The sequence below is a fragment of the Trachinotus anak genome, unplaced genomic scaffold (assembly GCF_046630095.1).
Source record: "Trachinotus anak isolate AG129_WGS33_773 ecotype Australia unplaced genomic scaffold, CSIRO_AGI_Tana_v1 ptg000002l, whole genome shotgun sequence".
NCBI classification, from domain to species: Eukaryota; Metazoa; Chordata; class Actinopteri; order Carangiformes; family Carangidae; genus Trachinotus; species Trachinotus anak.
The window spans coordinates 2,357,824-2,370,285 of NW_027273853.1; the positions used below are offsets into that span (position 1 = coordinate 2,357,824).

At 41.7% G+C, this 12,462-nt stretch overlaps 1 protein-coding gene across 5 annotated transcripts in view; it reads left to right on the forward strand.

Annotated features, from left to right (window-relative positions):
- wwp2 (WW domain containing E3 ubiquitin protein ligase 2) overlaps nt 1-12,462 on the forward strand; it is a 66,508-nt gene that overhangs the window by 27,392 nt on the left and 26,654 nt on the right. For all 5 annotated transcript variants that reach the window (XM_071489698.1, XM_071489681.1, XM_071489671.1 and 2 more), the window contains exons 9-10: nt 787-876; nt 9,950-10,124. In XM_071489698.1, the coding sequence (XP_071345799.1) occupies nt 787-876; nt 9,950-10,124 (265 nt within the window). The remainder of the gene's footprint in view (nt 1-786; nt 877-9,949; nt 10,125-12,462) is intronic.

Below are 12,462 nucleotides of genomic sequence, written 5' to 3' on the forward strand. Positions count from 1 at the left end.
CCACTGGCCTAATGTCACTATGAAGGAAAGAAAAAAATATGAATATAAAACACACAACTAGAGACCAGTTTGCAGTGGGATCCCACCAGCCCATCAACATGTTGACTTCCCAACCCATGAGGACTGAGTTGTTATAACTGCATTATTATATGAGTACTCAGTGGTCATGGGTCACACCACATCCATCTTTGAACGCAACCTACACACCTGTAAAGTTTTGTGACTGTATCTTGAACTAATGCTGTCACAGTGACAAAATCTGCCTGCAGACAGACATAAACACCTGCCACCTGCTCCTCTGCGGTGGTTCCTGCTACTGTAGGTGTCTCCAGGACCACATTTTGCCATGATGTCTCAGTCAGTCAGAATAGATGGTTAACTATTACTGCATTGGTTTGTTACTGTCTCCTCTCTCTGTCTGTCAGTTCAGGTCAGATGAGCTTCATTGAAGTGAATTGCAAAAGGATTCGTTGGCAAAGTGAAACAGAAGCATGAATAGATGTGATATATTTGATTAATAATTTCAAGGCTATTAATACAGCTTAAGATAGTGAATGATTGCAGGTGAGTATGACAAACATGAATTTCGAGCGCTGCTGTTTCCTCAGGGGTCATAACATCAATACTTATCTGTGTCTTTGTTTGTCACTATTACACACTGAAAAGGTGGTGGGACACCCCCCATCCCCTCTGTCTAAAGCAAGACCTAACTGGTCTAATGGGGAGAAAAGCTTGATTACTGTAATTAGATTAATTATGCCGTTCTCTTTCTCACTGTCTGTTTAGCTGGGAGCAGAGGGTGTTGCCTCATGGCAGAGTGTACTACGTCGACCACAACACCAAAACCACAACATGGGAGAGGCCGCTGCCACCAGGGTAGGCCCTCTAGCATTCTATGTGTTTTTGTGTTGATGCATCTATAGTTTAACAGACATTAGGGAGACCAGGTAAGGCTAACCACTATGAATGAATGAATGAATGAATGAATTAATTAATTAATTAATTAATTAATTAATTAATGCCTTTATTGTCATTGCATGTTCACATACAACGAAATTTACTCTCTCATAAAAGACAATGGCTTCTACAGTTTCGTTGACAAGCTCTTGGCCACTGCATGTGTGTGTGCGGCCATGTTGCCTGACCGGTGGTACAAGAAAACAAACAAGGTTTCCAAACTAATGTTGGGTTTACCAGTAAAATAGGAGAGATCTATGCAGATCTATGCTCTTGATAAACTGTGTGAGACACTTATTTCTGAGATGAATGTTTTCAAATGCTCCTTCTTTACATTTAAATCAGTGACTGAGGTCACTAGATGGGCCTTTTTCATGCTGCCTCAGTGGAGAGTTTATGGGATATTTGCTGTATTTTAATCTTTTTGTTTTTTGGTCATGATAATGAACCTCTGCACACAAACGTTTGCCAGCTTTTTCAGTACAGAAGTGCTTATATTGGGATTCAAAGACATATATAGACTAAAAGCTACCTATTCTTCTCATCATTTTTCAGTCTCCAGAATGAGACTTCGGTTTCAGTGTTGTAGTACAGATTTTAAACTCCTGAAAAAAAAAAAATGTGGTTATGGACTATGTAGATAAAATTAACTTGACTGGACTTTACTATTAACTCCTGTCAAAAAAGCAAAAAAGTATTGAAGGACTAGCCGATGAGTTACACTCCATTCTTACGTCTGTGCTTTGGATATTAGTTTGCTTTGATGTCCAATGTATAAAATCCTGCAGATACAGGTCAGGAGTGTCAGTTGTTCACAACGTTCACATCAAACTTCAGAAAGAGGGAGTAATGTGATCTCAGTGACTGATATCCTCGGGTTTTCAAACACTCAGATAACCACTTTTTACAACCACGTAGCAGAAAAGCATCAGACTGAACAACACGTCTAACCTTAAGGTGGATGAGCTACAACAGCAGAGACCACATCAGGTTCCTCCAAGAACACAAACCTGAGGCTGCAGAGGGCACAGACTCACCAACACTGGACAGATGAAGTATGGAATAATGTAGCCTGGTCCTGGTCCTAGTCCAGTCCCCTTAATACCAGTCACTCATGGTCTGAATGCCACAGTGTATCTGAGTGTTGTTGCTGACCATGTGCTTCCCTGTATGGCCACAGTTCAACATCTTCTAATGGCTCCTTCCTGCAGGATAATGCTCCATGTCACAGAGCAAAGGTCATCTGAAACTGGCTTCATGAACATGACAGTGAGTTAAGTGATCTTAGGTGGCCACTCAGACGGGTACTTTGAGGCCAATGAATTTTCGTTCTGAAATGAGAAAACTAAAATTTGGAAATGAGCCTTTTCCTGATTACCATCGGCATAAGCCTCTCCACCACTATAGAGCATACCATTAGCTACACTTTTGATTTCTGGGTGCATAATACAGCAGCAATATCACCAGAAGGGAATCCATCTATTCTGTGTTCTTCAGTAAAACCTACATATGCCTGCAAAGACATTTTGTTTATGTCCATTTCCAAATCATGGCTCAAAATCACTGCAACTAAAATCATTGCTCCTGACTTCTGGCTGTGTGACAAGTGACCTACTTTTTACAACTTCCGGGTCGCACCAAAGAAATCAGTGCAAAATTGAGAAAGATGATTTCCAGGTATTTCAATTTCTGATTTCCCTTCATAATCACAACAATGGAACGGGAACAGGTTTTTTTCCATTTTTTCTTTGGTAATTGGGAAAAAGCTAGTTTCCCAATTTTGTGCAAGGCAAGAAAAAGTATGTGAAGTCTTTGGTATGACCTGATTTTCTTGTGTGAAGTAGCTGCCGATTAGACCTGAACACTGTTCAGGAGAAATTTTAGACCATTGTTCCCACAAAACTGTTTCGTCTCCCCCATATTCTTAGGACGTATGGTATGAAGGGCTCTCTGAGCTCAAACGTCTCTCTCTACACACTGTTCAGGCCTGGTTCATTCACATGTTGCAAAGTATGTGGCTCTACATGTGTGGTCACACAGTGGCTACTCACCATACCTTTCCATTCTATAAAGTCATTTCACACAGTTTATTCAAAAGACATATTTGTACTATTGTCTCATAGCTGTCTGCAAACGCTTCTCTTATGTGGAATTCACACTCTGACAGGTTAAATAACAATAGATTGTGAGGCAACAACATGTCAAAGTTCATCAAAGCTGAGCTCAATGCTCAATTTGCCACAAAATCCTGCAGTTTTAAGTGCTGGTGTGACTGTGTCTTTAGGTGTCATTTTCAGCCAAAGCACAGAGATGTGTCCAGGAATGTTCATGTTCAACTTGGTCTTGTCAGCGGTGTCTTGTTCTTGCTTGTTTGTCTTAAAAAGTGTTTTATGTTCTCTGTTATTACAATACACATTGTAATTGGTCCTAAACCAGAGATTTGATTGTCGTGTTTGTGTGCTAAGCCGCAGTTTTCTCCCTCTCTTTGTGTACGGCATCATGAGAAAAGAGCCCTGCCACAGTCCAGCCCTTTTATGACATTTTTACTTTCACCAATTATTTATTGATTTTCACAGTTTGTGTGACTGGGTGACAGAGAGAAAGAGAGGCTGTTTTTAGGAAAAGGTCAACCCTACTTCTCCCCAAACCTCCAACCCCCATCTCACTTTTTCCATGCAAGGAATGAGAGCATGGGGGCCCAGAGAACAGAAGTCTTTTCTTAGCGCCACATGTACTTCCATCCACCACTATGTTGGCCGCTGGCCGGTGGCTCTTCAGAGGATCAATTAGCAGGCTAATGCCAGGCTACCACTCCAGATGTACACACCAGGAACTGTTTAGAGGTTGGGGGGGGGAGTTGAGCAATCTAGGTTTGGAAGCTGAAATAAGGGAAGCCATCGCAAGCCAGACGAAAGGAGAGCCTCTGAGTCACACTGCTTTTTATCAGATGGACTGTAGAGTTTGTCACTAGTCATGCATCTCAAGCTCAGCCACTCTGGTTTTTAAGTTGCAGGACATTATAACACAATTCTCTCAGTCTAACAGTAACAGGACCTTTTTTTCTAAACCAATCCCATGTTTACATAAATCTGTATTTGTCAGCATTGTATGACAAAGTTATCTAGTTAAACAACAGAAACTAGTAAGTAAAGCAACATTGTGTATTGTGTGTTTTATTCACCACTGCATTTCAAAACATGGATCGGGCGGCTAAGGAGGTAGAGCGGGTCATCCGCTGGTTCAATCGTGGTTAGATCCCCAGCTCCTCCAGTCTGTGTGTCAAAGTGTTCTTGAGCAAGATACTGCACCCTAAGTTGTCTCTAATTGTTGTTCCATCAGTGTGCAAGTGTGTGGATGGGCTACACCTCTTGTTACAGGCAGTCAACTGAGCTGGATACCCGGCTGCTTGGAACCTGCAGGGAAGCAGAGGAGTGCTTCCAATACACTGAGCTTTGCCGCTATTATGGCACATAAACTACTTTCATCACATGTATCATTATCACTAAAGGATACTGAGAAGGAATAACTCAACATAAAACACACTGAGCAGAGAGACCAGGAGAGAGAGAAATAAGTTATCGGCAGTGTTGGGCAAGTTACTCAGGAAGAGTAATAAATTACTTTTTTACTTATTACTCCTTTAAAGTAGTACTATTACTTTACTAATTACTTCATATCAAAAGTAATTTGTTATATTACTCATTATATTACTATATTACTTTCTCTTTTAAACATTGCACATTTAGGGTGATACCGTAGCTTCCTGTTTTGTTATTTCAGCCCTGACATATGAAAAAAGGTCCAGATGTTCAGAAGTGAAATAATGATTATATCTCACGGCAGCTTTTTGAAGCTCTTATCAGGCAGTCTGTTCCTTGTCAGGGTGAGCGCCAAAGCTCCTTAACTAAACTTTGGTTGCGCTAGATGGGGTTGGAGTGTTGTACTTTATGTAAATGTTTTTGGCGTTTGGGAACTGGTTCAGAGTCTCAACCTCAGATCCCCTAAACCTCCAATACTCCATAGCTTCTTTTTCTGTCAAGAATTTGTCCTCGCACTTTGTCTCTGATGCACAAAAAGTCCATTAGCTAACTGACGTAGTGGACACAGAGCTCCTCTGTCAGAAGCTCCCTCACAAGTTCCCTCCTCCTTCATCTCTCATCTCTCAGCCATCACCGTTTCAACCTCAGACAACCAGCAGCTGCAGTAAGAGCATATTTGCTGTCCAGCACATCAGCAGAACTACATCATCATAAGATAGCCAACCTATGACAAAAAACAAATTATGTTCTGGTAATGAAGTGCTGATAGGATTAGTAATGGTAATATTATTACTGTTTTAGGAATTGTAATCCCTTACACTACTCATTACTGGGGAAAGTAATAATATTACAGTATTTCATTACTGAGTAACGCCTTACATCAACACTGGTCATCAGTTACTGCTAAGCTAAAGAAACAAGCAGATCTGAACAGCATATTAACAATAGAAACACCAGCAACCAGAAATGAGACAATGCACTTCCTGCAGCACAGAAATAAAAGTCCTGTTAAGAGTTTCTGCCCACTGAAACGCTAGACCGACCAATTCTACATATCAAACAGAGGGAGTTAGAAATAAAGAGCTGTCTCTAATAAAAGTCTGTGACCTCCTGGAGTTGAGGTAAATAAAGGCTGAACTATTGTGGATCCCAGGTGGAGGCTGTGCTCTGTGTGAGAGACACAATAAGAAAGTATTTTTTCTGTATTTTCTAACTTTCTTTTTGATATATCATTTTACAGTAAATACAGCTGAAATCGCCACACAGTCTTTGTCTTTAACTTATGTGTTTGCTGATTTTGTCAGATGATGTCATGGTATAAAATCAGAAATATACTATATTTTGACCCAGGCTTATTTTCTAGTCAGTTTATATCTGTTAAAGATTAACTTTCATCAGTAGAGTGAGGAATAGTGATATACCATCACAGTCAGAGTGAGCAGACATCTAGAAAGAAGCAGCATAGAGAGTTTCTTGCCACAGTAAGAACAGTTTTCACCTGACAGACTTTTGTCGACCATTGAAGCTGTCGTGTAGGACTTTTACATACAAATAAATGTCTGTTGTGTTCAAGCCTTTGCTAAATTAGTTTACACAATGATTAAGGCTGTCAGCACCAGGAAAATCTGTACTTCACTGTATATACTAAAGTTTTAAATCTGGTGTTTGTGGCTACATTCCTACACCGGCCCAGTGCAGAGGCATAAAGAGATATTATTTGTATAGGTGCAGTCTCCCATGTAATCAGTGTTCTTGATACTAATGTTGTATAGAGTTTAACAGTTAAACTAACCCACAGTTGAATCAAAATTAATCAATGGATGAATTTTGTCTTTTGTATCTACTTCTGTAGATTTAATGTTTAGGGCTCACTTGGGCCACGATACCACTTCAAACCTGAAAAAGTAAATGTGTGTCCTTCCAGCAGCAGAATATCAGTAGTACACTCTGAAGAGATACAGATATGTGAACCAAAGATCAAGAGTCTTAAAGCAGCTTGCTCAGTGTAATTTGGTCAACACTTGTCAAACTCTATCCCAATAGAAAAGTGGATAGAGACAGGAGCTCACAGTATTTGCTATGATCTTAATCTGGACGCTGAAGAGACTGTACACTTATAGTTCCAAGAAATACATGGAGGAGATAGTTAATGACATGACTGGTACAAAGAGTTGAAGTCAGATAGCAGAACTAAGTAGAGACTCCCAGACAGGCCGCTGTGGGTTCTGGGATTTTCCCTGGCTCCAGTAAATAACTAGCTAGTGCTAATATCAGAGAAGGAACAGTGTTTTTCCTGCCTTCTAAAGGAAGCTCGGAGGCACAGTGGTCAAAGAGACTATCCTTCCACGAAATAACTCCCTGTGTTTGTAATCATCCACACTGCTGAAGTGTCTTTGAGCAAGACATTGAAACCTACCAGCTCCTGGGGTGCTGACCTGTAGCTCAGACTGACTCCTGACCACAAGACAAAAGAGGTTTTCCCTTCGGAGGACAACAAAGTTTCATTATTATTTAAATCCATACATCAGCCTAGTTTGCTGTTGAGTAAAAAATCCTCATAGACATCAGTGCTAAATATGTCAGCACAAAAAAAGCCTTCAACAAAGAGGCATGAGCTTTAGACCCTAGAAATATAATTTAAAGTACATACAGTGGAGATCTGAGACTACTTCTCCATCGTGACTCCACAGAAACGGAGCATAATGCTTAGTGAGAGTGAGAGAGTTACAGTCATTGGAGCTGGTTACCATCTGCGTTCCTGTGTCTACTACAGTATATTCAAATCATGGTAAATGGTTTTATGGAGCATGGTGTCCATGGCAGACTGTGCTTTGATTTCAGCTGTATTTACTGTAAAGTGATCATTCAGATAGAAAGTTATAAGCTCAATCATGTCCATGCTGGTCAGCGGTCAGCATGAGGGAAAGCCAAACCTTGTACTTGCAGAGCAATTCTGGCAAATGTCTTGTACAGATCGTAGCTAAGGTTTGTCCAAAAAGTCACTAGATGCTTTTTTGAAGAAAACATAAAAGTTGCTAAAGGTGGTTGAAAAGTCACAACAAAGGGGCTAAGTTGTCAACACTGCTTGTTGACACCAAATCATTTTGAATGGGTAGGGTTAGGGTTAGGGTTGTCAAATCATCAGTGCCCAGCTGTTCTGTTGAGTGTTTATATGGTGTATCTTTTTATAGTGTAGCCAAAACAAAACTGTGGCCTGAATAAAAAAACACAGTTCTACAGCTGGGATACTGATACCACGTCATGAGCACCTACGACCTGATCTCATGCTGCAGGGTGGTTTTCCACACAACGCTTGGACACAGTGAAAGAAGTTATTTGCCTTGATGACGTGCTGGAGATGTGTTGGTTCTCACAAGCTCCGGTAAGAACCTTCCATCTGCAGCTTTTCATCTAACAGCTCACTTTGGCTATTGCCAAAACCGATCCACAGACCAAAAGTATAATTTTAATGTAATTTTCCATGTAATTGAACAGCGCTGCAAACCTGGGTGACAAATTAGTTCATCCTGTGGTTCACAAGTGGAAGCCTTTTAATGTGAAGTAGAAATAGGAAATGTTCGGTTCACCAGTAAACTGAGAAACGTAATGAGCCGTGGCAGAAGAGCATTATTTCCTGTGAAGTTCTTGTGGATGGATACACAATTATAATAGTGCATTAAAAGGTGGGCTCTTCCAGTAACAAGAACACCTCCACCATCACTCTGTCCATTTTCATTTGCTGTCATATAGTTTTGATTAAGGTAATGAAAATGTTAGAGATCATATATTCATCCAGGGAAACCTGGCTGAGCATGTCAACTGTAGTACATCTCTTCCTGCACACTGAAGTCACAGTGAATATGTGTGTTTGTGAGTTTGCATTAATCCTTCAGTGCAACAACAGTGAGTCTTTGTAGAGGACTTGGACCACTGGGAGGACCCAGTAAACTCTCACTTTGTAGGAGCCATGTGTTTGAGCTGTATGATAGTCCACCGAGCACTGGGGGGAGCACTGTAAGGCTGAGGCTGCCCAGAGATAATTAAAAGCCACAAGGCAGTAAGCAGAGGTGTTGCTCATTGTAAAGGAGCAAACCGTTTTGAGTGTGCTCAGACAACTTCATGTTTTGGTTTTTTCTGTAGAAATCTTTTTGGAAATTATGGAACATGCAGAGGCGGATACTGGGAAATAAACACATCATAACACAAGGCACCAGTATGGACTTGATATCTTTTGTTTGAGGACACATCTGAACAGTCAGATTCTGCAGTGAGCGACCAGTAGCAGCTGATGTGCAGGACTCAGTCATTACACATTTTTCTTTGTGTGGGTGTGTGCGTCTGCACTTTGTGTGTTATTACCAGTCACCAAAAGTCAGGTTGTACATGTAATCCAGTGCCATGGAGCTTTCAGAAGTGTCTTCCAAACAGGTGAAGTTAGGGAATTTTGAAAATGTATGTCTTGTCTATCTATGACTGTGCAAGCACTTTATGCATTTATGATACAGCTTCTCTCACACATCCACTTCAGTGTTTCATCCTGACTGTAGTGGAAAAAACACTGAACAAACCAGAGAGGAACAAGATCATGGAGTTTTAATATCAGGGTCACAGTGGAAGAACGTTAGCATCCCTTTTTGTCTGTGCGGGTGTGTGTATTTCACAGTCTTGTTGGTGTCTGCACTGCTTTTTTTTTTTTTTTGTTAGCATACGGAAGTCGATGCTGTTTTCTCTTCCAAATTCTGTAGCACTTAAGTCAGAGATATGAGAATAGCAACAGAACAGCAGTTAGTCTCTGCTGAGTCCAGGAACCTGATCTGTTTGTGTGGACCTATGTTCATGTGTGTTGTTGCATGTGTGACCATGTGTAACCTATGTGTGTGTGTGTGTTTCCATGGACCGTCTATATCTCAGTCCATGTCCAGACCCCCTGTCTCATGGGAAGAACAGGATATACACAGATGTCTGAGTAATGGCACTGAAAAGTAATGGTACACAAACGCATGCACTGCAGAGCATGGTTATTGTCACTCAAAAACCTGGCATCTCCCGTTGTTTTCCCTCATCAACTCAGGGCTGGAACTGTGTAAGAAGTGTATCTATCAGGAATGGTTTGTTTTAAGCATCTCAGCAGCACAGTCTCTCACATCCTCCCCTCCTCTCATGTTCCTTCTCCCTCTCTGTCTTGCTTCAATCCCCAGTGTCTTTACATGTCTACTCATTCATCCCTCATCCCTTGCTTCCCTTTTCTTTTCCCTTCTTCCCGCTCTGTCTCCACCCTCTCACTGTTATCTTTCCTTTTCTTGCCTTTGTTTCTTTTTCCTTGTGTCCGTAAATCAGTGCTGTTACTTTCGGTTGCTTTTTTAATACATCTGCCCACTCCCCGACATGCTTAATAAAGATGTTGTTGAGAGCCACAGCCTCTCTCACTCCCCCCCTCTTTGTCACCCATGCAGCTGGGAGAAACGAGTGGACCAGCAGGGCAGATTCTACTATGTGGACCACAACACCAGAACCACTACATGGCAGAGGCCCACAGCTGAGTCGGTGCGCAACTATCAGCAGTGGCAGAGCCAGCGCAGCCAGCTGCAGGGTGCCATGCACCAGTTCAGCCAGCGTTTCCTCTACCAGGTACTCCAGGTCTTCAGTGGCCACGTTTACGTGCACAGTGTGCTAGTATGCATGAGATAATGAAACCTCATCTAGCCAAAGGTAACAGATTAGTTCTGTCATTCGATGTGCAGGAATGACAACATGCATCCTCATCACCCGATCAACATGTGCTCTGTACAAAGTCAACTGTACAGACCAACAGTGTAGTATTGGTGTTTTTATCAGAAAGCTGGAGTCAGTGTTTTGGCCAACATCCTGTGATGTTTTACATGGAGAACAGAAATTTCTGTCAATAGCTGTGTATCAGCACAAATGATAAAACCAAAAGATTAGCATAATCTACAGTGAAGAGTGCGCACCACTGCCACACTAGCTTCTGGTGAAATTAGACTGGTATGAAAGAAGCCACGGTTCTTGAGACCACAAGACCGTCATTTGACCGTTGGTCTTGAAAGTGCTTTACCTCCTTCTTTTTATTTGTTTTTTTGTCTCAGGTATTTTGACTTTGTGCTCGGTAAAATTAAAGATGCAATGTGTGGAAGTTTTATGTGGTTAAAGCATTTTTCACAGAATTTCGGTGAGTAGCAGCATTCATTACTGCCACTACTGTGTGTTGCCACAGGGTCTTCTTTGACACAGCCACTGGGGGTGCCACATATCCTTTTTACACCTAAATTTTTTTTAAACATGGGAAACTCCTTTTACACTGTCAGCCAAGTTTGCCTTTCTGAGAGGACACACACAATTACACTAACAGAGCACAGACGCTGATGTAGGACAAAGAGTGAGCTGCTAGCTGCTGTGGAGACAGCGGAAAACAGATCCATCGCATCTGCGTCCTGCCTCTGTGGCCCTGTTCAGTCCTGGCATTAGAATCTGTCATGGCTGATCCGATCACAAGTGGACAGCTCTAAGTCCAGGTGTGACCACTACCAGGACACATCAAGGACGGATTTGAGATCAGATCACTTAGACCACATTTGGTGGTGGTCTGGTGTGAAGTGATGTACTTAGAGCTGACCACTGGTGATCGGATCATTGAAGACACATGTTAATGCATGGTCTGAACACCTATTTGAAAACATATTTCATGCCTGTAGGTGACGGGTCTGTTCACAGTGTTTGTGCTCTCAAAGACGTCACAGCATGGAAAAAATGCAAAAATGAACATGTTCACTCGGGTGTTGTGTTTACATTAATGCTGATCTGAGCTGGAGCCAATAAATACCTACGTCATCTGCAGAGTCATTTGACCTGGGTGTGAATGCCAATTGTGCCCCTTTCCATTGCTCAGAAAAACAAGATGTAAGTGGGTCTTAACAGGTTTTTTCACCAGTGGAAAAGATCTTTCATTAGTCTATTTTTTTCAGCCACTTAAGGACAGAACTCCTCAACAAATTAAATATCACCACCACCTCCCTCGAAAAAATATCAGGCAAGATGCTCCTCTTTGTTTATCAGGTAGTTTCTAACTTTGTCTGTTTGTCCTGTGCTGGACATGCAGTGTCCAGTGGGTTTATCAGAGGGTTTTTTGCTGACAGCAGCAGCCTGCTGATGCTGGACATGAGGTTGATGAGAGCAGTGAAACTGAAGCAAAACAATAAAGTTTCAGGCCGTAAAATCAAAACAACCATCTGAAGGATTCAAAACAGCTGAGAGGAACTGCAGAGTTGGTAATTATTCTCAAGTGACACCTTTCATGTCATACAAGCTCTCCACCAGTGAATGCTGAGCCGTCTCTCTGACAGTCACCATCCCCTTACTGAAGCAACCAGGGCCATTCAACCATTGTTAACATACTAATTATTCATCATTGCACTGTGTCACTGTGATATCATGTTATGCAAAAAGGTTATTATTGTTATTCAGCACTGTAGTTCAAGAAGGAGAGATTGTGACCATATTTCCTGCATCTTGAGTGGTTGGCAGAGGCATACAAGCGCAAGGTGGTAATTCTAGTTCCTCAAATTTTTTGTGTCTGATGCTACCATTCTTTAGCCATGGTGGCTATTACTGCTCATGCTAACTGCCAACTTCCTCTACTGTTTATTCAAAACCAGCAAACCAGCGGTGTCATTACTGCTGGGTAGAGTTTCTCTGGTTCAGCTCAGTTGGATTGAAAACAGTGATTAACTTTAAGATTTGCGTGTGATCCCCACACATGCAGCTCTGTACATGCTTTGAATAAGTTCAGCATTGTATGCAACACAGTGCGGTTTACTCGTTGTCTAACCGTCAAAAGATGTCAGCTATGGTGGGATTGCAGATGTTATTTGAGACTTGTTAAAGTATTTTTCCAGTGGAGTCAGTGTTGGGCCGTCTCTCTCTGACAGTCGCCGTCCTCTCACTGAAGCAG